Source organism: Poecilia mexicana, unplaced genomic scaffold (genome assembly GCF_051168715.1).
Source record: "Poecilia mexicana isolate PSO_F unplaced genomic scaffold, ASM5116871v1 scaffold_20, whole genome shotgun sequence".
In the NCBI taxonomy this organism is placed as follows: domain Eukaryota; kingdom Metazoa; phylum Chordata; class Actinopteri; order Cyprinodontiformes; family Poeciliidae; genus Poecilia; species Poecilia mexicana.
In genome coordinates, this window is record NW_028263389.1 from 5,928,578 (window position 1) to 5,956,033 (window position 27,456).

At 41.3% G+C, this 27,456-nt stretch overlaps 1 protein-coding gene across 3 annotated transcripts in view; it reads right to left on the reverse strand.

Annotated features, from left to right (window-relative positions):
* The window catches only part of vav3a (vav guanine nucleotide exchange factor 3a), a 106,424-nt gene that overhangs the window by 3,595 nt on the left and 75,373 nt on the right, over positions 1-27,456 (reverse strand). For 2 of the 3 annotated variants that reach the window (XM_015002707.2, XM_088001252.1), the window contains 11 exons: positions 26,159-26,260; positions 22,204-22,295; positions 20,196-20,218; positions 19,448-19,466; positions 15,681-15,811; positions 12,595-12,660; positions 11,451-11,485; positions 10,448-10,564; positions 8,774-8,861; positions 8,399-8,528; positions 1,107-1,258 (listed from right to left, as the gene is read on the reverse strand). In XM_015002707.2, the coding sequence (XP_014858193.2) occupies positions 1,107-1,258; positions 8,399-8,528; positions 8,774-8,861; positions 10,448-10,564; positions 11,451-11,485; positions 12,595-12,660; positions 15,681-15,811; positions 19,448-19,466; positions 20,196-20,218; positions 22,204-22,295; positions 26,159-26,260 (955 nt within the window). Of the gene's footprint in view, positions 1-1,106; positions 1,259-2,681; positions 2,769-8,398; positions 8,529-8,773; positions 8,862-10,447; positions 10,565-11,450; positions 11,486-12,594; positions 12,661-15,680; positions 15,812-19,447; positions 19,467-20,195; positions 20,219-22,203; positions 22,296-26,158; positions 26,261-27,456 lie in introns of all 3 variants that reach the window. The other variant, XM_015002705.2, reaches the window with a different exon arrangement.

The window sequence follows — 27,456 nt, forward strand, 5'->3', positions numbered from 1 at the left end:
CTGAGATCCTGTAATTTTTTCCCCGTCTCTCTTTTCTTGCTGTGAAATTCCTAGCGAGCTTCCTTAGTGCTGCGTGAGCTAAAAAAGGTAACACGGTTATTTAATGAAAACTTTTTTTTTTACATACAGTAGCTTCCAAAAGTAGTCATTTTTCTCACATTTAATGTCACATCTATAAACTCACACGCATTTTACAGAAATTTTCTTTGACGCAACACAACGTAGAGCTGCAATGACACCAAGTGTGAAAAGTATAGAGTATAAATAAGCATAAATTATTGCATTTACAGCAAGTTCTGCCTTAGTACTGTGAAATTAATTACAGGTCATATGCTGCACTATGAAAAAAATAAAGATTTCAGAAGGGCACTCTTTTGTCCAGAAGAAAAAGGGCAGGTGCTCTAGCACCACCTAGTGTCTATCTGTGCCTACAGGTGACATCAAGTAAAAACAACTAATTATCAACATATTGTTGTTTTTATCACATTCTAATCTTATAATTTACAGAAAAGCTTCTAAAATAGAGAGATGTTTGTCACAGCGAGTTACACCAGCTGGTTTCCACTGCCTTCCCTGGGACAAACAGCTCTCTTTAGCTTCCCTTCACTGTAAACACTCAACATCTGGCTGAGCAGAGGATCGAAACGCAAACACAGCAACACTTCCAGACTCTCCTTGCTGAAATGCAGAGAGTCGGCGCACACTGCGGGGGGTTTCCTGCATTCTGACCCCGACGTCTCTCGGTAATGTGTGTGGAGAGCTCTGCCGGGATTGGCTTTTACGGATTTAGGCGTAAACAACAACACACTGAAGAACGAGCCATGAAAAGTGGACAGGAATGTTTTCTGGGTCCTTGCGGAGTAAAATATTCACCAAAATATCTTCTCAAATCAATACAAGAGTAAAGAGTTCATTAACAGGGAACTCTACGGTGAATTTTAGAAACATTTAAACTTCTTTAAGGAATCCAATTCAAAGCTACAGTGTTAGCATTTGGGGGCTGGATCCAGAAAATTAAAAGAAAAATAAAAAGCATGAAGCTGCTCCCGCAGTCCAACTTTCTTCTCCTCTGATTTATCACTCAGCGTTGCCGGGGTGACACTCACCCGGCCGTTGACCTCGCCCCGCCACCAGCCGTTGGCTCCGGACTTGGTGTAGATCTTCACCACGTCGCCCTCCTGCAGCGACAGCTCCCGGGTGTCTCTGGAGCTGAAGTCGTACCGCGCTATGGCCACGCCGATCACTTTGGGCGTCAGCACTTGGGGCGAAAAACGGAAAAAAAAAAAAAAAAAAGAAAAACACATTTCAGAAGAAACGTTCAAACGTGGCGACATTTCCACAACAGGTATGAACAAACAAACACGTACAGACGGTCCGACTGATGTGGACGCAGGAGTGGAAACGAGCTTTAGATGAGTTCAAAGAACTGAAAAGGTTTAAGAAAAACTTTTCCCCCTTTAATGCCCACCCCTATAAAACGTGTTAATTGCTTTAAAATAAGTATTTTCATTAATGTTTCATTGCAGCAGCAGAACATCTCATGAAAATAGATGGAACAATCCAAGTACATTTGTGAAAAAAAGAGCTAATCAAATTATGTCACAACTTTTGACAATTGATGAAGATAACAGAAGCATTTCTATAATTTAGAATAAAAAAAAAAGAAAAGTGCCAAAAAGTGCCAAATGGTAGAACAAGCTTTAGGTGATCAGACACATTTATTTAGAATTTTAGTAAAATGTAGCATTTTGCCATTTTTATGTTTCTACTAATATTTTAGCTCCTTGCTTCATTTTTATCCCTGAATCAACAGAAAGCACTTTGCTGCAGGACTCACTGAAGAAAATTTGATTGACTAAATAAATACATTTGATCAGTATTTAGTTCTTTATACTAATCTGTTAGATATTATTCCTAGATACATACCAATACTTGATATCGGACTTGAAAACCTCTTTAAGAAAACACTATCTGAGTTCCAACTAGTTTTCACAGACGAAGACCAGCTCCGGTGTCTTGACGCATGTGTGTGTGTGTGTGTGTGTGTGTGTGAGAGATAGAGAATAAATGTGTCCTGTTGAGGAGAAAACAGTGCGAGACAGATGTGGAGCAGGTAGAGCCAGTTACCAAAGCTCCATCCCACCCTGCCGCCTCTCCTGTTGTCCAGACCGCCCGCTCTGCCCAGGCTAAGCTGACAGGTTGAAATGGGATGTCAGACCTCTACAACCTGGCCGTGGGGATAGAATATCTAATATAGAGAGGCTCTGCGAACTTGGACACTTCCACCTTTTCTTTGACGGACGGACCCACAGGCGCACACACACACACACATCAGACACAGCTACATAAAAGCTAAAAAAATAAATGAATAAAATGCCTCACATGCCAGGTCTTTTTCCTTTTTTTTTTCAAAAGCAGTATAACATGCAAAAACAAAACACATGAACCTCACATACTGTACATGCAGTAGTCAAACAAAACACGTAGGGCGACGGGTGTGCACGCGCGACGACGCGAGAGTCGAAGCGCTGCAACGGGAGGCCAGATGAAAGGGTGCAAAAGCCGAGGTTCGTGCGATGATGCGAAGGCGCCGGGCTGCGGGATAGCATGCTAAGCAGCCTTCGGCGGCGTTGAGAGGAGGAGAAGAGAGAGAGAGAGAGAGAAATGGAGTGAAGCTATACCTGTACCTGACCAGAAGGGAGCAGAGGAAGGAGGCACAAAGCTGTAGCCGGCAGGAGTTACGAGAGAGAGGCCGCAGAGCAATGGAGCTATGGCGGGGTGGGGCGGGGCCAGGCAGGAGGTGAGGAGGGGATGGGGGGGTCGCAGAGATGCGGGAAAGGGGGAAGTAAGAGGGTGGCAGAAGGAAAGAGAAGCAAAGGAGATAAATGAAACATGTTTTCAAAACACTCCAAACCTGGATTTTTCTATTTCAAATGCATGTTTGGTAGAAACTAGTGCATGCCCTTCGCCGTATTTACTCTCTTTTTATCCCATGCACAGACTTCAGCCAGTCATCGACTGTTCAACTCAAATAGGAACCCAAATGCTTAACGTTGTGCTGTTCTGTAAGTGTGCTGGTGATTCCTCGTCGTTTTGCCTGATTTCAGCCCTTAAGCCCATAAGCGGAGTGAAATCAAATTGTCCTCAACGCCCACCAGAAGACATCCAGAAGGTGTTATAATTGAAAACCTCAAGGAAAAGTAGTGCAGGTAGGTTTAGTTCCCGAATACACAGATCCAGAACATCGGGGGCTGAAGGGGTAAAATGAAGTTCAAAGGCTGATCCCCCCTGAGCCCTTGTTGCTGCAGTTCATCCGGCTTTTATACCCGATTTATTGTACAATGCCCGTCAATCTGTGGGCCCGCTTCTCTTTTAAAGGTCACGGGAACCATTGTTAGACTATAATCGTTCTTGAAATGCCACAGGATTACAAAATACCGGACTTGGAAGTCAGTTAGAAATGTTCAATCGGACCAATTTTGAGTCAAAGAAATACACCTGTATCTTGGTTAGGAACAACGTTTCTCATTTAAATCAAAGAATTTTAACGCATTTGTGATTGAAGTACTACACAATTGGTGAAAAAAAAATTGATAAAAACTTTGCTTTTCATCTATAGAAACTTCAAGTTGGTTAAAGACAAACTCATTAAATATAATTTCCATCGACAAAGGAGCTGATGGAGAGTAAAGTACATACAGGTAACCAATTTCAGGAGCATAATCTTCAACAACTTTATTGCCTTCCTGCATCATGTAGTCTTGTTACAGCAACTCAATTTTCTCTAGCAGAAAAACAAATTACAAACCACATGGACTTCCTGATAATTTGGGGTGGGATTTAACATGATAATTACAAATTATTATTATATTTTTATTTTTTATTTTTACATACAAAAGTTGTGAGCCAGAACTTTTGCATTGAGTCTCTGGTATGCCCTTGAATCTGACGCACAAGCGAGATCTGCTTCTCTTGACCCCCTCTGGGTTTATTTTTCCTTCAATAAAAGATCTGATGAGATGCTTGTTGTCAAAAACGAAGTTGGCCAATCACAGAAGTTATCCAAGACTACAATACAATCTCGAAACAAAAACTTTTGCCTCAGTACAGACGTGCCCCATGCTGATGTCAGCGTCTGCAGAAGTCACATAAACGATCAGGTGTTCATTTAACACTTGAAGGCTAACTGGGTACAAAACAACTTTGGCCTAATCTGATGGCTGTATAAAATTTAAAAAGCAAATTAAAAGCAGATATTATTTATTCAACAATTTAGCAGCAAAATAGAAACATCAGGCTACTGGTCACTAGTGATGAAACAACACAAATCCAAAGCAGTTCAGCACCACAGAGAGCGATCTGATCATTTTATCAAGAGTCTGGAGCAGCTAGCAAACTGCTGAAGGTAGATTTATTGTTGACGCGTTGAACCAGGTATGCAGCAAGTGGACAACACAGCGGCACGTTTGTAATTTGCTTGTAATTTTGTATGTCATAAAGTTAAATATAAGAGTGAAAATAAAGCCAATCATGTAGCACAACATTTTATACCTGTTACATCACTAAACTCAGTCGGTCTTGTAAAGTATTTAGCAACCATGAGGTCCATGGCCCTCCCACAAACCCCTGAAGCTCCGCCCATGTACCTAGCTAAAGTCTATACAGCCAAGCTTTGCCTACGTGAAACTGTAATTCCCAGTGCGGCAAGTAAATGCCCCAACTTTGTGAAAAATGTTCCACTTTGAACAATGCAATAGGAGAGTTAACCGGCCCAAGTTATTGATATGCTGTAAGGAGAGCAGGGCTCTAGTGGTTTTTAAAATGAATTCTAATCAAGGCGCTTAGAGACAGCTCAGCAAGCGCTGATGGTTTCGGGGTGCGAGCGATATGAAGAGGGATCGCACAGCCGCCGAGACGCCGGGTGAATTTCACATGCTTTATTTTTGAACAATCTGATTTGTGTGACTGCTGAGAATCAGTACACACACACACACACACACACACACGCAGCGCATCATTTCGTGGGAGAGAGAGAGGGAAAGTGAAGATGAGTGTAAGAATCCAATCATGAGCCAAGAGTGCCCACACAGACTGCGAGCTGAAGCCGCTCCATGGCGTCCTGTTTGTTTATGTTCTAAGTTAACACTGGCGGTGTCGCGTTATCAATCAGCTGTCACACGACGAAAGCCGTCCAAAGAGCGCGGGAGAAAGCACGAGCGTTAATTAGGAAGCACTCCAGCGGCGCTCTGGGAATGACGGCAATCATAAACAGAAGTCATTTAAATGTGAAAGCGAGGAAATGAATTCTGCGCTCCAGGAGTGGAGAAGGGAGGGGGAGGAAGGGCTCGCCTTGTAAAGACGGAGGACTTCGGCAGAACAAAACAAAACAAATTTGGACCGGAGCGGCCTCGACTTGAAGCTTTGAAGCCGAGATTGAACCGCGGGAACGGAGAAACCCAGCAGCCTCGCGCAATCTGTTCGCATTTCCGACGCGCCCCTGAACGCGACCGGCGGCGAGCGCGCAGCGGCACGTGGGCTTCAGATGGGATCTTATTTAATGCTCGTTGTGATGTCAGATTTTTCATTACCCACTGATGAGCGGCTCACACAACGGGTTTGATGGCGTTTCTCAGCTTGTGCGCCGTGAACATGGAAACAGCAGGCTTTGATAAGGCAAGCTGCTTCCTGTTCGTCGGTTAACTGGTAGCAATTCTTCCCTTTTTTTCCCAACCCAGAAACATTCAAACAAGCTAATGAGACAGAAAATAAAAGCGATTGAAACGGAAAAGTGTCCCGAAAACGTCGCTCCTCGTGTTTCCGCGTCACGAGAACCTCCTTTTTTATTTCGTCTCATAATCACTCCTGAGGTGAAAGTCTGAGGATGCATTCGCCTCTAAACATGATCTCATTAAAATGCTGCGTTCAAGCTCACACGCCAGCTACACCTGTAAACTTCCACATCAGCGACGGTGTCTCCTTTCATTCAGCTCGGATAAATAAAAGCCGGATGCTCAGAGAAAATCGGGGTTAGCCGCAGTAATGACACAGACGCAGAGTTGCGGCGGCTGAATGCATAAATAATCAACAGCATTTTTTTTGTGCGTCGGTACAGTTTGAAGCGTCTGAAGTGCTCGCTTTTGTTCGGAGGCGATGCTGGGTTCGTTCGCGAAAGGAACAAGCGTTTCTTTCTTGTGAAGGTGGAAAGGAAAAAGGAAATCCAGCTCCTGAAATCATCAGCTCAGCCGCTGACAGAACACAACAACCTTCAGTGATGCTGACAGTCTCTGTGCTGCTTGACGGAGTAAAACTGTGTTTGTAGAAACATCAGACGGTTCATGAACTTTACAAACACCCCTGTCAGTGCTTTATACAGAGTCTTGCAAAAAAAATAAAAAAATAAATAAATACCCAGGAGCTCAGAGCTTATTCACATTGTGTTACTTTGCGACGTTCAAACACTTCACTGTACTTTAACGGGATCAGCAGAAAGTAGTGGATGATTCAGCTATGCTAGTGGTGAAGTGGACAGTTAAAACTAAAAATATATTTTTTAAAAAAGAGGGGCGTCCACTGGTGCTCAGCTCGCTTTAGTTGGATGCCGTTAAATAAAATCCAGAGCACCCAGTGAGGGGTGAAAGTTTTACGGTGCATTCACACCAGCCATGTTTAGTCCAGTTTCAGCAAACTCCGGTTTGTCTGTTTAGAAAGTCCGGTTCGTTTGAAGAGGTGTGAATGCACAAACGAACTCTGAAGCCAACTCAGGTCTAAGTCTCGGTTCGGTTGAAGTGAACTCTGGCATGTTTCAAATGCATATATGAATGCCAAGTCACTCCAAAAGTCACTGTAGCGCAGGGCATTCTGGGTAAATAGAAGCACAATGTGTGTGCATGTCTAGCGCAAGCGGCAGAAATGGTTCGCAGTCTTTTGCTGAAGACAACAGAGAAATCTTGCAGTTGCTAATGTCTGATGCCCCTGCATTGTGTGAAGACGTTACGCTCAGTGTCTTCTTTTGTGGTTTTCTTGTCGTCTCCTTCAGTGGTTCTTGGTGTAGTGCCCCCACAGGCAACAAGGTGAACAGGTATTTCAATTAGTTTGGCTCATTTGAAACAACGTGTCATTGAACCGCAGCAGCTGAAAATGTAGCAGACGTTGCAATTGAACTGGAACTGATCAGATGTGAAAACATCGTTAGTTTATGGCTGACTAGAGCCGGGAGAGACTTGGCCCAACAGAGGAGCTATATACAAATATACACAACTCTACGCTGCATTGGTCTCTCACATCAACTTCTAATAAAATACACTGACGTCTGTGGCTGCAATGTGACAAAATGTGAAAAAGCTCAAGGGGTATAAATACCACTGCAAAGCACAGTCAAGATACACAAAGACTAAACAATATGATAGATTTAAGTAGTTGCACATATCAAATGATTATGGATTAGATATTAACACTTCGAGTCCGGTTATGAATGTTAATTTATTGAGATTATCCTGTTCCCATGGAACTCTAATTGATTTGATCTTCAGTAATCAGCCAGGGAGTGTTATCAAATCTAATACCATGCTCGGGGAATTCTCCCACCGCCGTCTGACAGCGAGTCAAAACCGATTAACATCACAGGAGGCTGAGCTGCCGGTAACGGCGAATCGCTGTGCAGCTCTTTAAAAGCCGCCAAGGCGTTCCCATCTGAATTAAGGCAGCACGTTTAGGAGGCAGCGCTTTCTGCAGACAACCTATCGCCTGGGTAAGTGTTTTAACTTCTTTTTTCCTCCCCTTCGTCACCTGGCTTTGGTGCCAGGCGATTAAAGGTATCCTTGGTGTTTATTCTTTCCCACAAGAAAATATATGAATATAAACATAACATGGTCCGTTCCAGTTTTAATGAGAATCACGATAAAGCGTCAAATGTCACAATGATCAGTGAAATAGTGTGTTTTTGTAATTTTCTAATCATAAGTTAAAGATGTGGAGATACGAAGACAAACCTATACATGAAACAAGTTTTTTAGGTATATCAGGTATATCTTGAGTAAAAATAAGCTGAAGATACACGAGTGCAATTTTCGGGTACTCTACCCACCTCTGCTGTTGGCACAACAAAACATCCTACCAAAAACCAGCAGGTTTTTGGTAGGATACCATTTCTGATAATGAGCTATTCTACTGTCTTAAAAAAGACGAATGAAAATAAAAAATAAAATAATATTCCCACACGTGAACCGTCAGTCAGCTGGGCGTTACGGCTGAACTGATGGTGAAACTAGTTTGTAGCAGCTGGATCTTGTTACACCCTTTTTTAAAATAACTTTCATGTTAACGTCATAACACTGTGAAACGGTGGTAGTAGGGTTAATGCAAAGAGTATCACACTGGGTCATTTGTGTGTTGTACTCACTGTTGCTGCCTGATCGGTTGAAGCGGTGCACAGCCGCGTTCTCCGGTTCGCGGTAGGGGAACTGCAGGGTGGTGTCCAGACTCTTGAAGCCTTCTCTAAGCGAGTGGTGTTTGTAGTACTCGATCAGCTCCTGTATGCAGAAGAAGCACACAGTCGCATTTACATCAGTGTAAACAGAAGTAATTTACCCTTTTACTTTAGAAAATCCAGAGTCTACCATTAAAAAAAGAAAAGGTCTGTTTCCACATCTCTAATTAGAGCTAACTTAGTGCACATTGTTAGACTAAAACCAGTCGTTGACACTTCATTACATGAACAGTATGGTAACATTAATAAGAAACAGAAAAACAAAGTGGACAGAAGGAAAAGACTCACTAATATGCTCCTGAACTTCTTGTTCTCTGCAATGTAGTAGCAGCCCTCCTTGGTCAGGATCTTTATGTGCTTCACGTCGTTGTTGTACCTGTGGGCCATTGAATAAGTTATGAGTGTAATTTCCCTCTCTGATCACTGCCATCGATCGGTGGCCGGCCTGTGGCCCCTGGTGGAGAGCCTGGGCCGTCCCTCTAATGCACCGGGGTCCCCGAAGTTTGTGACACTGTGAGAGTGATGGGTGTCGGGTAAATACTTCCCCGAGTCGCATGCTTGTGTTTGCATCAACAGTCCAGCGGAATAGAAAGCTTTGTGCGCAAATAAAGGACATTGGTCATTCGCTGTGCTGCTTCGTAAGCAACGATGTCGACGGTTTGACTTTGTCCAGCAATTTTGTTGAAAAATCCAGGTGATTTAATCGGTGGACTGTATTAGAGGTGTTCCACCACATACTGTACTCTGTTCTCTCTCATAAACAGGATTCAATCCAGCCTACTGAACTGGGCTGACGTCCAACGTCTTGCAAACTCGGATCGACTCGCACGCGGTCTCAAAGGAAACAAGATCGAATTCTCAGCAACGATGACCATCAACGATAATGTTGTGCGAAAACAGAACAAAAGCTCTGCCAGAAACAACCGGTTACAACCTCAGTTTCTTCACCGCTTCCTGTAAGCCAATGAAAAAACATGCATCCACATTCAGGCAACAAGAGCAGCTAAAGTCCGTCCAACTGACCAAATATATGGTTGGCATTTAAAGTGTGAGTGTGTGACACTTTCAAGCGTTTTTTGGTGGAGGCGTATAGTTTCTATGTTTCTCTAATATGGAAAAAAAATCTGTTGAAACACTGACTTCCTCTAAATCAAAGCTAAAAACACACCTGTTCAAATCTGCCTTTGATTAATAACAACTGGAACATTAGCCAATATATTTGATGTATTTGCTTGGTGATTTTGTAAAAGTAATGTTTATTGTTCGTTTCATAATTGCTTTTATGGTGTAAAAGGTGCCTTGCTGATAAAATGTGCTATGCAAATAAACCCGACTCTTTGCACACGCTGATATTACGATGGCAGTAAATCCAATTATAATGTGGCAGGACTTGAAGTTTTAGTTCAACATCAAATCAAATCTGAACTAATTTTGCAAATCTACACACCAAACAAGATTCATAGCTGGAATGGCACCAGAAGGTGGAAAGACGAAGCTCTAAAGATGGAGGTTCTACTATAAGATGACACGAGAACATCAGTACGCTTTTAATTAAAAACCACAGAGTCTGTTTCTGTGGCTGTTACGTCGAGCCATGATGATTACGTTGGAGCTGAGCGAGGTGTCGGCATGCTGCTCTAACCGCAGGCTTGGCCTGGAGAACGGCGATCGCCACATTGCCCGTCGGATAAGGTGCAAATTAGTCTGTCAAGTTCTGCGGCGTGGATGAAAGCTGCAGCTGGTCAATACTGTGGTTTGGCTAAGTAAAAATAACAGTGCAGCCACAGAGATGCGGTCAACTAGCAGCGGGTAAAAGAAAAAAAAAAGAAAAAGACAATAATCATCTTGGTCTTTGGAAAGACAGGTTGGCTCATCTGAACGTCGGCAGCGTTCCAGTTAACTCAGTGAAACGCAACAGAGATTAAACGGCGACAGACTCGTGTTATCTGACTGCAGACTTACTTTATGCTGATGGCGTACTCTGTGAACTCTTTGCTGCGGTGGCGGACCAGATAGGTGCTGTTGACCCTGTTGATGAGTTCTGCTTCTGCCTGAAATCTCTCTATTGGACCTGCAAACCTACAGCAGTAAAACAGAAAAAGACTTTAATCGTTTACCTTTAGCTCAGTGGAGCTTTTCGCTGTCATTATCCAACATTCAATGCCTTGTAAAACCATTCCTACTGTTTTTAGCTTTTTATAATTTGTCATGTGGCTAGTGTTGGTCATTCAGGATTTACGTACCAGCTTTGCACATTGTGTGTTTGGCAAAATAGCTCAAGCTTAGTCAGACTGAAAGCCGGGGCTAAAAAAAAGTCCAACTTGAAATTGTAATTGTGTTTTAAAGTCATAATTTCATATATTTAAGTCATCACTCTGAGTTTTCACGTCATAAGTAGGAGAATAAACATCATAATTATGATATTTAAAGTTATAAATGCAAGAAGAAAAGTCGTAGTTATAAGTTGAAGTCCATTACAAGTCTTTAAGTCATAAATAAGAAAAAATCGGAATTGCGGGTTTGAAAAGTTGTAATTTCAACTCTTTCTGACAAATGAACCGTTTTTTTTTACCTAAACCATTAAATTGTGTCACTGTGTGTCTTCTGTTGTAAATTCATTCTTCCATAAACAATAACTATTCTGTCAACAGATTCTCCAATCCACAATGCGAATGCATGCCACACTTTTCAGATTTTTACTTAAAAGGAAAAAAAAAAGGCTCTTCTTCATTACGATATGTCATGTAAAACCTTTTTAAAATGTGCTGAAGTTTTTGCCTATGTAACATAACCAAATGTGAACAAGTTCAATAGTTTTGAACGGCAAATTCACGAAAGCCAAAGGAATCCCTCGTACCTCTGCATTTAAAAACGATTTTGTTTTCGGTCGCATAACGTATGAAAAAAGACTTTACATTTGAGCCTTCTAACAAACCCAAAGGACGGCAGCCGTTTGTGAACTCACCATAGCTGCGAGGAGTAATCAACAGGCTTCGGCACCTGCAGCAAGAAGGGAACAGCAGAGACGTGAGCCTGTGGCAGGTCAACACACACACACGCATGCATGCATGCACACACACACACACCCCTTTGCTCCCATAAAACGACATAGCTTGACGTCAGTTCTGTTTTCAAGTTGACTTGGTGCTGCTCCACAAGTAAAACTGCTCAATGCTCTCCTTATCTTTACGGCACTGAGATACGGCGATAAGACTGTTATCTGCAGCGGACCTCATGTTTCTGATGCAGCCTGAACTTCAGCAAATGGAAAGTAACAGTCTGTCTGTCTGTGGCATGTATGCAAAACAAGCAACTGCGAAGAAAGGTATAAATCTGAGATAAGTAAATCTTTACATTCACCAAAACTGTGTCTGAAAACTTGGTTTTGGTTTTTACAGCAATGTGAAGAAAATGAAGATATATTCACAAATTGATGTCTACTCTTGTGTTTTTTGTCTCCTGGAAAGAAAGTGACTTATTTAATTAACCTTGTTTTACTCATTAAACAAAAAAACAGTCTCTAATGCACAAAAGCTAAACTTGTGCAGTCTCTTTCTTTTTCATGATTACAGTAGCAAAAGCCTATTGTGGGTCTCATATAAGCAAATCACAATAAGAAAATTTGCTGACCAATAAATTGTCTCAGAAATTATTGCGATAAACAATAGTATAGTTGTTATGAGACTATTTTCAAGTAATACTAATAATGGCATAATAATGCAAGTTTATTAGCCCTCTCATAGGCTAATAAGCTTAAAATGTGTACCTGAACTAAAAGACATTTTAAAATAACCAAAATAAAACAAACAAAACCAAAAATAAAATTGATCACGATGTCTCTCTAAACAAAGTCTCCCTTCAAAAAAGTGGAAGCTATCATTTTCATTTGTCATTAGTTTAACTACTTATTGTGGCATGACTAGCCGATACTTGCAGCGTTTCCCAATTGCTTCACATGACTGCATTTCATCACATAAAAGTAAAACATGCTAATCGTCCTCGAAACAGAAAAACCCAGTGGCCATCCCTCCCAGCAGCCCCTGGTATCTCCAGATTGTGGCCCGCTACGTGAATCGCTACTGGCAGGACTGGAAGTAAAAGCTGCTTACACACGGACACGGCCGCACGGCGTCGCTGGGAAAGAAGCCAGCCTCTTTCGTCGACAGGATCCTGCCCTGAAAGCACGCAGAGATAATTGTGTTACATACATCTGGCCGGGTTGTGTCTCCATAACTCAAGAACAATTAGGCGGCAGCACAAATGTACGGCAGCGGTTAGATGTTGCTGGAATAACTCCTGACAGGAAGAGAGGAAGAGGATGAGGTTTTTTTTTTTTTTTAATTCCTCCCTTGGTGATAAAACTCAGAGTTCATCAACATGAAATTGTAATTGTGTTTTGAAGTCATAATTTCTTATTTGTAAGTCAGAACTATGAGTTTTCAAGTCATAATTAGGAGAACAAACATCATAATGAGATTTAAAGTTATAAATACAAGAATAAAAGTCTTAGTTATAAGTTGAGGTTGATTACAAGTTTTTAAACCTTCAAAAAGCTACATTTCTGGAAGGTCCTGGAATATTTCTGACTGAATTTTTGGCCACTCTTCTTGGCAGAGTTCATTTAAATAAGCTCGTTTCATGTCATGGACTTTGTTTTAAGTAAAATCTGCTACTTTTTAATTAAATTTAAGCCATTGAAGAGTAACAATGAGACACTTTATCCCTTTCAAAACCAGCTTAAAGCCTTTTTGGGATCATTGTCCAGAAAGAACACCAAAGTTTTAAATAAAGATGTCAGACTCACATGAAAGGAAATTCATAAACAACCCAGAAATTTGCCAAGTGAGTGAAATAATAATAACTTGCTCCAAATTCTTCAACTATGCCACGTCTCAACATCTAGATGGTTTACATTTAGACACAAATGCTTTCAACAATGATGCCAAAGAATATCAAAAAGTGAAAAAGCTGCTCCTGCAGCTGCAAACACTGAAAAAAGAAAAACCAGCAGGGATTTTCTGTTTCACTGGATCACTGAAACTGCAGCCCAAGCAGGACCATTGGACCTGTGACCTGAAACTATTCATGCACGCTACTGAATAAAACCTACACATTTACTTTAGAGACCTTCCTCCCAGGAGTTCAGGAACGTTAAAGATTTTTCCTTTTCCTTTTAGACACACAAGCATGTGATCTTTGTCCTTTGCATATATTTTCCACACATCAGGTTTTCTTGAGTTATAAAGAGAGCCTTAGTGTGCTTTTCTGTAAAAGCTGCAAAGCAATAAGGATGTTGGCAGCTGGAGCAGCAGCACATTCGAGATCTCTTTTCCCAACTAGATTTAGACATTTTAGGGATTTCTAGGTTTAGATAAGGAGCCCGAGGCAGCTTATATTTTGCAATCCAGGAACAAGTGTGGTTTTTTTTTTTAAGGGACATTCCAGAAACATGCATGCTAAGCCCATTTGGTTGCCCTCCTTTTCCTATCTGTGCAACCTCAGGACATCTTATCAGCACAGCGGGAAGCTCTGCCGTCTTCTGCGCGCTTGCTCTGATAATGACTTCAGTCACAAGGCCTGTCAAAACAAACTCATAACTGCTGCTGAATAAAATCTAATTACACAAACCCTGGAAACAAAAACACCCAAAGTTTTTCCACATAATTAACTGATTTTTTTTTGTGCAAAATGTAGTGAGATTTGCCAAGACTTCACAATATGATGCAATCCAAACCCGTGACAAAAAAAAAAAAAAGCTACATTTTTAGCCATCAGGTAATGTAGTTATGACTCAGCCTGACTTCCATGTCCACGCGGGTTGGCGACTGCTGTGGTAGAAAATTCCCAGGAAGGAGCTTATCTTGCCAGTTCTAGAAAAGTTCAAACCTGATTCGCCTCCGCCTAACAGTAAGCGTGGGCAATAAACAAACATATCCAGCGTCTGGGAATCCGACTTCCTGCTGAGAAGTGTAGAGCAGTGTTTTTAATTGTCTGCTGGGGCAACAACTGTGCCTTGGAATGTCATTTGTATTTGCTGCTTGTTAGCAGAAAGTGTCAAAATGCTAGCGAGAAGAAGTGGAGCAATTCGTTCAGAGATGTCGTCACATTTATGAAAGGCTGAATTTATTTCAACCCAAGTGAACATATCTGTAACAGATTATATATGCAAGGTGCCCTGCGGGTTTCAAAAACTCAAATTTAAGGCTTTTTAAGATCTTTTTAATACCATTATGAATGGATTTTAAGGCCTGTAACATGACAGAAATCCACACGCACAAGAAAAACATTGCAAATAAATAAATTGTATGGGTTGGCAACAAAAGTGATCCAGTAACAAAGACGAATGTCTAACCAGCTAGCTAGCAAGAGTATAGGCGCTTTCGCACGGAACGGAACGGTTCCGAGCGTGTTCGCATTACAACTTGCGACCGGTTCCACCCGGCCCCATGGAACCACAAGAGCTGTGGTTCCAATCGTGCCGGCCAAGCGGTTCTGCTTAGAACCAGCAGCTGATTGGCCGCTGGTTGTTAGTCAGACGTTGTTTTCCGTTGACAGCTGGCTCTCACTACTATATAGTTTTAAAAATAATGACGTCCGGCACCGCTTCGATGGCGCCCTCAAAGTAATGTGAACACAACAGGGCTGGAACCGTTCCGTACCGTAACGTTCCGTGCCGTAACGTTCCGTACATTGCAAAAGCGCCTTATGTTAGCAGCTGGTTTTAGCTATGTAGACTGTAAATCAATCGGAACATTTTCTTTTCTACACTTGACAGTATTTCCTTTGTACTCATTATTATACCCTTGGTAGACAAATGTTGTGATTGTATAACTGATGGAAAAACAAATAATTTCTTTAAAAACAAAAAATTAGCAGCTAGCTATAGCTGCAACTACCGTATATCACAGAGTGCAGTGAAGATATCAGGACTCAAACCTTTGCGTACCAGTAAAGTCCAGAGAGGAAAAACAGTAAACTACATAGATTATGTAGCTCCTGTCAGAGCACAATTTGTAAGGCTTTCATTTTAAATATATGAGTTTAAGACTTTTTAAGGCTGTTTGGACTCCCTGGATGTAAAACACTGACAATTAAAGTCAAACTTTACAGAATGGTAAACACTATGTATTTTCAAATGAATTAGTATCTGGGGATGGTTAAAATGAGCAATCAGGAGATGAGAAACATGTCTAACCTGCCACCAGGCGCTGTGTAGGTCGGCACATATTAACTCGATGATGTCTCCGGTCTGGATGGAGAGCGCCGGACCAGAAGCAGGACTCGGCACGCCAAAGTAGTTCCTGATGACCAGCATCTTGGGCAGACCTGTGAGACGAAGACAATTAGCCACTGTGTGGGATCAGCAAGTAGCAAGAGAAACACAAACGCTTTGCTAAGTTTGACGCATGTAGATGGAAGAAATGTGCCTTGTTGGCTAATATTGCTTGTAAAACACTTTTGCTCATTTTTCTTTTAACAGAAAAAATGCTGGTGCTGACAGTTTAATGGTCTACACAAAGTTTATAGGTGAGCCCAAGCAGTCAAGTAATTATGAGCCAAGTTATTCATAAATCTGATCGGTTGGAGGAGCACTTCAAGCATTTGGCATGCTGAGGTGGGTAAAGATTTATCGACGCAAAGCATAAGATTAAGAAATGTAATTTTGTTTTTCCTACCTAAAGACAGGTGAACAAAACAAGTCAATTAATTTAATTGAACTGAAATGTTGGTAACTTAAGATGTAATATTTAGGGTTTGGCCAGTGAGTCACATGACCAACCTTAATGGCCAATTAGTGACTCCGCCAGTGAGATTGTTCTGAGTACAACTTATTAAGTCTGATGCTTCCAATCCATGTTCAAAACAGACACGTTTTAGAAAAGCAAAACACCTGTAAAAAAAAACAAGAGGAGTCCAGTTGCCTTCTGTTTAAGCACTAAACCACCATGCGATTTTTCAATGTTTTAATATTGTGTGGCAAAAAAGGGGATTTTGAAACGTGACACCGCATATTTTTGTACTCCATCGAAACTACGAGATAAACTACTTGTTTATGTTTATTGTTTGACGATTTCCCCAGATTTACTTTGCGTACATCTGACATATTTGCATACATATTATCTCCAGATAATTTTATTTGGGTTGAGGCTTTACATAAGCTCTTTAAGCTTTCTGTGCTACTTATTGCTAATTCTCTCCCCCCCCCCCTATTTCATTATGCCAACTAAAGCTAATCTAAAGTGGTGTGGCGGCGGTATCGGGGTATGTTTGCTTTGTTGAACTCTTCATGGCTTTTGAGGTAGATGTATACGACGGAAAGAAAGAACGAGTGTACCCGTGCACACACACACACAGATGGCAACGCTCTTGTTTTTCAGTCTGCTGGTCTTACAAGTCAGGTGGACCTATGATTCATTTGAATATTAAAGATAAGACACAGTGCACCGTGTTGTTCTGCTTTCAGACAAAAAGATAAGTGGGAGTGAGCTTTGCTTTCCCGCTAACATCATGTTCCTGACTCCTTGCTGTGCAGTCTGAAAGAAAGTCCAATAAAAGTAATAATACAGTTTGTTCTATTTGCGATAGTGATTTTTGTTCAATTAGAGTATTAGTGCCTCATGCATTGAGTTAAAAGATTTGAAATATTTAAAAAAGCTTTATTAAAATAGTTTTTCTTCACTTTGATTACATTAGTAAAGATTTTCAACCAAAAAGATCAAATTTGCCTTTGTGAAACATCCACTCATGCCAGCCTCACATCTTGCATACACAATGCAAAGACTTCTACATATCTTATTTTTGAATTCTGGAAAAAAAAATTGAGTTTGGCAATGCCAGAATATTGCAAAAAAAAAGAGAGAAAAAAAAAACGAGTGCTGGCATGACGAAAGCCAAATAAACGAGAAGTCAGCAGTGCTGCACTGTGAGCTAGCACAGCTATATCTGCCGTGCTTTTCTTTCAGCATCTGCTCTGTGGCTGGCAGCCTGACATGTGCCATCCTGCCTGAATGGGACTTCTAAAGACACGGGGGGCCATGGAGAATCGAGACTCGGGGCCACGAATTCCATTCCCCTCCACACAAAGACGAGCCACATGTTAGCGCACCGTTTGAAAATAGACAAAGAACAGAGGCGGCGAAGTATCATAAAACGCCGAGGTGTCGGGGCCAATCTAATGCCTATTGATTTTAATGCATCTTCAGCCAGAAATCATTTTCTGCAGCATAATGGATGGAGGGGTGGAAAAAATGAGTGCTGAGAGCCTGGTTTAGAAGCGATTAAAGGAACTGAGTGGAATGGAGGCATGCACACAAACACTGTGCACACACTGAGTGTTAGTCATGTCCTTTTGCAGAGAGACAGAAAGTGGGAACCAGACTTAAAAAAAACAAAACAAAAAAAAAAAAACTACACAATTTAGACATTCTGACAAAAGATTTACAGGTTTGGTTTCAACTAAAAACTGATTGATATCCAGTAGCAGAGGTGGTCTGGGGTTTTAGAAGAAAATGTGGTGATTGGTACATCGTTGCTACATTAGGTTTCTAAATCAGGGATTGTGCAGGTTTCACAAGCTCAAACTTATGACTTTTTAGACTTTTTAAAGACTATTATGATTGAAATTTAAGACCTGTCCCCTGACAGAAATTTACAGAAGAAAATCACATATTTTACCATACTCTCTAGGCTTTTAACCCCCATTGTGTCACGTATTGTTGCATCTAGTTTTGGCATCCAACTTGGAGATGCCAAGTCTTTTTGCCCATGCTAGCTACGTAGCATGGGCAAACCCCCCCCCCCAAAAACATGCTACCTACCTAGCAAGGATATATTAACAACTAGTTAGTAGTAGCCTTAGTCAGTCACAGAACGCAAAGAAGATGTTGATGAGCAACTCAAACTTTTGTTTGCAAGGAAAACAAACAAAAAAAAAAACACTACATAGAATATATGTCAGTAAAAAGTCCTGTAACGACAAAATTTAAGACCTGTGATTAATGTATTTAAGGTCAACTTACACATTTTTAAAATGAATTTAAGATACTTACAGGCCTTTATATTAGATACATCAATAAAGACTTTTTTTAGGATGCCAGTCACCCTGTCACATTTTGTATTTAGTTTCCAAGTTTAATTTTATTATTTATCAAAAAATGTCTGTATGTTAACGTAGCTAACTTTTTAACATTTTGAATCAGATTTATGCCTGCTGATTCCCATAAGAAATGCAACTGAGGAACACAGAAGAGCTGTGTTGACAGACTTAGTACAGTCGGTGGGGGAAGCCTTAATAAAACAGAAATAGCTCTAACGTAAATCCTTCCCATAACTCTTAGATATTTACCAGGCTGTCAAAAGGAGTTTGAGAGCTAAGTGGTGCCGATAACAGACCTTTGTTAAACTTTTGTTTGTTTGCCCCTTTTATAATCTGCTCAAAGTCTTGCTCTCTCTTGCGGCCTGAATGAACCACATAAATGTCTCAACATGTACAAAATACGTTGTTCTCTTAAACAATAACTGTAGCATGTTACATCTCTATGCTACAGTTGAGTTATTTCTTCATTTGAAATAACTCAAAACTGAAAATTGTTCCGTTTTAGTTGTTTTAAAGCCTGACAATGCATAGCTTGGTGCATCAATTTCTCTGTGCATGTGTAACTCTGTTTATTTGGTAGATATTTAATAACTAAATGGATTTATTTAATGGATCATAGCTACATTAGACGACACAGGCATTGAATCAGAGCCACAGCTACTGAGGATATGCTTTGAAGGCAAAGGGTTTGAATCCTTTTTCGTTGCGTGCTAATGAGTTCTTGTACAGTGCAAAGTTGCATGCTGACGTCTGATCATTTTTCTTATAGGGAACAGTCTGTGCTTATAAACATTCCCTCGTAAGGGAGGGAGCGTGCTAGAATGATGTGTGCAGAGTGGGAGGGTACCTCGCTTTAATTCGCTTACCTGGATCTCGATGTTTGCTCTGCGAAAACACAAGAACACAAACACAACTCAGAACAAAGCAGCCTCACATGTTGATTCTCATCTCAAGCACACAGCATAACGCACAACATCAGATCAATTTTTCATTTGCCCTAAAAACTGGGATCAAAATCTTTAGCTGGGGTGTACAAGTCGAACACAAGTTATTAATATTTAAAAAGCTGGCCTGCTCTTACCCACAGGCCAACGTAGCAATTCTGCAACATGAACTGCTGCAGAAAAAGAGTTGCAGAGAGCAAAGCATCTTTATTCATCCAGTAAAGCTCACACTTTTGCATACTTCTCGTGTGCACAGGTTTTTTTTTTTTTTTTTTTTTTTACTTTGTCTCCTTTCCAGTTTCATAGGAGTTAAAGTGAGAATCAAACGCTTCTCATTAGCGCAGCAGCTGACAGCAGGAAAGCCGAGTCTGATTTGCAGCACGGAGCAAGTTGAAAACGTTGTAAAGGTAAAAACATACAGCAGTTTCACAAGCAGCGACTCGGGTTAAAGCTACAGAAAACACTCAATTTCCTGGCATCGGGTATTGCTGCAGTAACTGAAGTCAATTGGAGTCTCCTTGGCAAATAGCTGCAGAGGAGAGCAGCCTTCAAAGCTTTGCAGACACACACACACACACACACACGCACACACAAAGCGCACATTCGCAGATCAGCATGGACACACACACACACACACACACACACACACACACACACACACAAAGCTCACCTGAGTTCTGACGGAGCCGGAATCTGAAAGAAGTTTGAGAACAGGCATAGTGAATGACGGGCTAGTGGGTGCACGCAAACACTTGCACACACTCATCGGTACAAGGCAACACTCCCTCATTAGTGGAAAAGGCGGACGCTCGCGTCTGACCGCGCTTCGCTTTGTTTTGCTGCGCTGCCGCTACCTGACAGCCGGGATAGAGGAGGTAACGAGGCAGAGGGAGGCGGGGAGGGGGGGGGGGGCAGACCTGTGGTTTTTGCTCCACCGCTTTCTTTCATTGGCTCCCTTAGGAACGGATTACCAACCTTCCTCCCCCGGACACACGCAACTGCGTTCAACACACACACACACACACACACGCACGCACGCACGCACGCACACCTGAGCCAACAGAGCAATTACACAAACACACACGCATACCTGCGCAGGAGACACACGCCAGCTGGCGGAGCGCCACAAATCTGAGCGCTACTTTTAGCGCCAGCGTGCACGCCTCCCTCGGCAGGCCTGTTGTTCCCTAAGCTTGAACCTTGACCTGCTGTGCAGACAAGCAGCACTGGAGCTAATAAGAAAGATAAAGGCAGCAAAAAAAAAAAAAAAAAAAAAAAAACCTTATCGTTCGGTGACACAAACAAGCCAATGTAGGCTTTTAACGCCGTGTTGTTTGGCTCTGCGTGACGCGACGCCCCGCTGTCTAATCTGTGCCACACGGTGAAATAATCCCGAGGCCAACAAGCAAAAAAGGCAACCAATCAAATCAAATTCTGGGCAAATTTGCAGGTACAGGAAAGTGTGCTGCAAATGCATTCATGCTTCTTGGACTTTTTTTGTTGTTGTTGCATTTTGTCACTTTACAGCCACATTACTGAAGAGTGTTTCATTGTGTTTTGATGTGGTAGAGAGCCTCTGTGAAAAGCAAAAAAAAAAAAAAAAAAAAAAAAAAAAAAAAAAAAAAACAAACAAAACAACAGCTGCCACATATATCAAATCGTAGCATTTTGCCTGCAGGCTAAATGTGGGGCGGATCAATCCAAAAAGACGATAACATCGATACCAAGTCGGTATCAGAATCGAATCGATACTAGAGTGGTAAGATCAATATTTTAGAAGGTAAATTCAAACAAGCGTCTCGGCGCCCTCTGACCGACGGCATCGCCCCAATCTCCTCCGTCCGGAAAACCGCGGCACCCAGGTGGACCTGAAAGCGCCAGTATTGCCTCTGCGCCCTGATGGATGCCAGGTCCAACAGGAGGTGGCGGTTTTCCACGGGGAACCCAAATGCACGGAGGTGAAGAGTGCAACGAGCTGCATCACCGTCGCACTACAAGGGTTCAGCCCAAGTGCAAAAAAAAAAAAGAAAAAGAAAAAGAAAAGAAAACATGTTGCAAAAACACAACTGGGCACTTTAAGGAGCTAAAAATAAATAAATAAATAAATAAAATAGTTTCAGTTTTCAGCTCTTCCTGTCACAGACACGCCGCCTCACGTAAAAACTGGCTCGGCGGACATGCTAAGCTGGTTTCTGAAGGCCTGTTTTTCTCTTTGGTTTTTCTCTGAAGTTGCCTCCACGTCGCACAAAGCTGTCATTGTGCCTGCACAGGGAGCTGAGTGACAGACACGCAGGGACGTAATGAAAAGTTTTAGAAAACTCCTCTGTAAAAGTATTGTTAGGCATCGGGAGCTATGCAGCGACAGAGAGTGACGTTCCCTTTAACAAACACACACACACACACACACACACTCAAAAACACCTAGGGAAGCAGAGAAGCTGCAGAATAAATATCTGTTACACACCAAAAAAAATAAAAGATAAAATATTTGGACCTTAGTTTCGGGAAAAAAAGAGAGGCAGGTATAAAGTTCTTAACTTTTTTTTATTTTCACACTACAGTTTTATGTGGAACGTGTTACTGCTCTCGTGTTCTGCAATAAAAGTGCACTTCAGGTTATAAAATTCAGTTTAAGGGGCTCCCCAGAAAGTAAGCGGGGATGTGAGAGGACAACTTACCTGTTTTTCCGCAGCAGCCAAAGCGTCCCAGGCATTCTTTATGGGCACCTAAGCCACACTTGGAGCACAGGTAGCCCTGGTAAAAGACCCCCCTGCAGAGACAGGAGAGCAGCAGCAGATGATCAAGCAGGAAGAGTAAACAGCTTTCAGCACACTTAGGCAGGAGGGTGGGTGTAAGATTTAGCACCGTGCCGCACTCTGTCAGGTTTAAGGAGACGGGCTGTGAAACAGCCTGGAAAGTTAATTCCTCTTGTTAGAGGTGCAGCACTGAGCTCGGTTAGCTCACCGCGCCGCTCCAGCCGGTGCCGTTCTTGGACTGCGATTGAGCCGTCAGGTAGATTTCCTTGGGATAAAGCTCAAATTCTCACGTTTATTTTATTTTTTTTTATTTTTTTGTTGTTTGTTTTCAGACAAATATGAATCTTGAGAGTGTGCAGATTCAGCTTCAATAATCCTTTAATAGTGATTTTAAAAGTACTAATTGTTAAAAAGCTGACATTTTTCCGATTTTAAAACTAAGAAAATTTGCGAGTGGAACAAGTATTTTATCAATAATAAGGAATTATTGACTTTACATAAGCTCCTCTTGCTCAAAAGTTGCTTGTAAGTTACTTTTGTTTTATTTCAAGTGGAATAAAACATTTACACTAGAAACAAGACCTAAAAAGATTTTATGTTTTTGCAGTGCAAACCCTGCTTTAAGGTTTGTTCACTAATCTTCCCCAACAAACCTCTGAAGCTTTCACGCATCAGTTAGCACCGTTAAACCTTCGGAGTAAAAACAGTGCAATGAACCCGTTTTGTTTTGCATAACTCCAGAAGCCCCCTAATAAATGACAAAAAGTAAGTCCTGCGCTCTGGCTAATTATCCATTTAATCTCTCTAAAGGAAAAGTTTAAATCGTTATCTTTGAGCTGCTGCTTTGGAACAAAAAAGAACATGGCTCATGTGTTAAATTACGATGTTTTGCTCCATCCGACCTTAATTAAGCACCGATTCTGGCCCCCGGTGATCCTCGGAAGCTTGCGAACACAAATATTTGTCGTTTTTACTTCCTATAGAAAGCATTAATGGCTCGATGGTTTCGTGAAATTGCTCCTAATATTGTGTGGAAGTCAAGTTTATTTGTATAGCACATCTCAACAACAAGGCAGTCTCCGATTGTGAAACAAGCAAACATTACATTTTGTCAAATGCCATCGTCAAGATCATCAATACACATTCCCTTATTTCATGAAATAAGAGAATGTGTATTGATCAGTTATAGAAATCACAGCCTGGAAAAGGTTCTCGAGTGTCAAATTGTGCTTCTGTTCTGGATGCAGCTGCTAACTAGTTATGCTGCCAACTTCCTCCATAAACTTCCCTATAAGAAGAACAAATTATTTTCCTTCTGTCTTCAGCTCCGTGTCTTTTCTGGAAGAAGGAACTGCTACTGCCAAAAAAAAAGAAAAAAAAAAGACTACTCTCTACATCAATTTATTTTTCATAAAAGAAACTTGGCAACACTTTATTTGAAGGGGTGTGCATAAGACTGACATGACACCGTCACAAACGTGACAAGGCCTGTTATGAACACGAAGGAGTCTTTATGAATGTCGTCATGAAGTGTCATTCGGTAAACAATGGCACTTTTAATGCAAAGTTGCTCAAACAGTTGCATTAAAAGTCCATTAAAAACGTCAGCTTTGCATTATTTGGTAAATCATTGCACTGTCAATGCAAAGTTGACACTTTTAATGGACTTTTAATGCAAGGTTTCAACGGAAAATTTGCATTGAAAGTGTCATTATTTACCGAGCCGTCATAAGCATTCATGAAGACTCCTTCATGGTCACACCAGGCGCTGTTATGACTGTCATGTCAGTCTTATGCACTGATCTGTTACCAGATGCTTCTAATTTGACTCTTCTGTGATTATTTGACCCACTGCTGCCATTAAGTAATTTCCCCGTTTCTCAGCGTACATAGATAAAGTAACCAGGCATAACTAGAAGAAGATAGCTGGGTTTATATTTGTCACAAATAGGTGATATTTCTACACTAACACAATGTCATTTTTTTCTTAATAAAATGGAATGCCAGTATAAATTTGACTAATTGGCACTTCATGGTGACAGTAACATCTTCTTGTAACTAAACTGAATTATTTGTATTGATATGAATTAAATCGATTTCAAATTGATTACTATACATTTTGATATGAGCTGGAGAGGCTCGACTTGCGTTGTGCCTTGAGGTGAGATTTGTGAATCGACACCATATATGAAATAATAATCTCATATAGAAACAGAATCAGAAGTACCGACTGCTATACTGACGAGGCACCGACGTTTCAAAAAGCCTCAAAATGTTACAATTCATGTCAACCCCGCAGCATTCTGGGAAAAGTTGCGTTAAAAGCCCCAGGGATTGTACACTCTAGAATCGTTGCAGATGGCGATGATGTGAACAGGAAGGATCTCTGGTAGCAGTCGGTCTCGCAACCAGTCTGAAGAGACCTCTGACTGAAGACTGTTGCTGTGTTTGTAGTCTGACATGCCAACAGCTGAATGTCCAGACAGCAGAGACAATATTTCGACAGTGACATCTCTCAATTATTGGGAAAACTCTGCTAATCCACCTCATTTGCTTTTGCTGTCCCTCCTTAAATCAGTGTCTGGGCATAGAGTTAGAAAGAAGGGCAACTTTGGAGTCTGAGATGTGATTCTTACCCATAATAATAAATGGAAAAGATGGTTTCTTCAGCTCTGCACCCTTTAAGTCTCTATTTTAACTCCTCTGGTATTTGGGGTCGTACTTTGCGTATCACTTCAGCTTTTAAGATGCTAATCAGCTGCTCCCAGTTGCAAAAACAACACTTTGTTGCCACGGGTTACACGCCATAACAGCTGCTCAAAAGTAAAAAAGTAAGAGCAAAAATCCTTCAAGTTGCCCAGCATCCGAAACGAGAGAGAAAATAACTGTCCGACATGCAACTTCTCCACCAAAACGATTATGAAAAAACCGTCTACAAAAAGAACAAATCAGGATTACATTTACGCAACAGAGCTACTACGACATGCTGCCACCATGAGCAACGTGTTGATGTGCAATGCTGGTAGTCTGACACACACAGCGTTTTGACTAAAGGTTAACAAGCTCAACTTCCTAAAATAATGGCCGAAGTCATCTGTTGCCAGAAAGGATTTTGGCAAAAAAAATAAAATAAAATAAAAAAATCACCACCCCCTTCTTGCTAGTAATTGATTTCAGCAAAACAAACAAACAAAAAAAACAACACACTTTTGGCCAACAAAAACTTAGGCCATTATTGATTTTGTATGGAACATTACATGTTGATATCTAATCTAAATATATTCAACCCAATTAAGTGACAAGTGAGAAGCTAAATGTCTTCAAACTGATCCAAGCAGCTTTTTCAGATTTTTTTTTTTTTTTTACCAGCTACTATGAAAAAAGAAATGGGAAAGAAAAGCTACAAGTACACTGAATAGAAAAGAAAAGAAAACAGCCTCTTTCCGTCGCCTCCCTCTCTGTTACAGAGCAATAATCTCGTACCCATTCTCCATCCGTCGCCTTGAAGAAGTGCCGGAGTGTGACAGACATTTTTTCTCGCTGCCTGTCTTCTGTAGGTGAAACCACTCAGTCGTCCCTGCTGTGGGGAGAGACCGCCAGGCGCAGTCCTCTGGGTCGCCGATAGCATTCAGCGAGCTCAAAAGGAGTTCTGTATAAGCGAAGCCGAGGAAGGAGAGGGAGAGAAAGGCGAAGCGGCGAATGGATTGTTGGGGTACACTGGAGAGGAACGGGGGGGGGGGAGAGAGTCGAGGCCTTTTTTTGAAGGTCTTGTGTGACGGCGGTTTTAAAGCGTCTTTGTGTCTGACGATGTTTTGTGCCGCCCCGGCTTCGTCTCTTTTTTGGTGTGCATGCGTGTGAAGAGTGACGAGCCTCTTACCTCAGCAGCATGTGGCAAGAGTTGCAGGAGGTGATTCTCTCAAAGGTGTGCATCCGGAACTCGTGGAAATTGTTGGTTGCGTTCTCAGGACGGATGTTTGATCTAAGAAATAAAAGGAGCACAGGCATAAACGTTAAACCTCTCATAAAACCAGCCCGCTTTAGGAAGGCTCAAATATATATATATATATATATATATATATATATATATATATAAAAATGTAACTGAATGAACAAAAATAACTGTGCTTGTTAAGTCGGTTTGTTTCAGTGCTGCAAACTGTCAGGCTGCTGGATAAAGATGTCAAATTTGAAAGCAGAGAGCAACACTTTGTTTTTGCTTTTTTTTCTCTCCCCCTTTTACTTCTAATTGCGGCAGACAAACTCTTCCGCAGCTGCAGCAGCATTTCAACCGATACGCTTCTTTGAAGTGGGAAGGGGAGGACCGCGAGTAGACAGGCGAGGTCTGCTCCCAAAATGAACACGAGAGGCTTCCTCCACCCCTGGGGACAAAGAAGCAAGTGTGTCTGTGCAGCGTGCAGAAAGGATGAAGACAAACAAAGGCAGGAGAAAGAGATAAAGAAAGAGAGAGAGAGTGAGTGAGTGAGTGAGTGAGTGAGTGAGTGAGTGAGTGAGTGAGTGAGTGAGAGAGAGAGAGAGAGAGGGGAAAGAAATGCCCAGGTTTTCACGAATAAGACTTTTTGCAGTTCAGGTATCCAGGTATGATCTGACCGTCTTACATTTGTGCAGCTGCTTTCCTGGAAGCTGGAAGAATTAGTCAAACTGACCTTTTCTGTGGAAAATAGGACGAATGTGGCCATGATGGAAAATGCTGTTGATCCACATAGTTGGCATTTTTACGACCAAATAAAGTTCTTTCAGCCGTCCTTTTTCTGTCAACTTGACTTTTATTGCTCTGTGTAATGACACAGGTGCAACTAAACTTCAGAAACCAGCTGCCCCTTAAAAATGACCAACTACATTAAGACTGTCTTTTATAAAATGGCAAGATGTATTTGCGAAGTGCCATCCAGCTGTGATAACCTCATATTACTGCATTCAGAAGATGTATAGTCCAACACAGACGACACACAGGTTTTAATAAATCTCTTGAGATAGAAAATATTAAATTTACAACTGGAAACACTTTAGCAGTGATGTCAGTAAATTAAAAACTCAAATTAAGTTGTTTTTTTTTTAAATACAGACTTAATATGAGTGTGATTTAATATGAAGATTAATTATTAAGATGGAAAGATTTTTTATTTTATTTTTTTTTTCTGTTTCTCCTGCCCACAA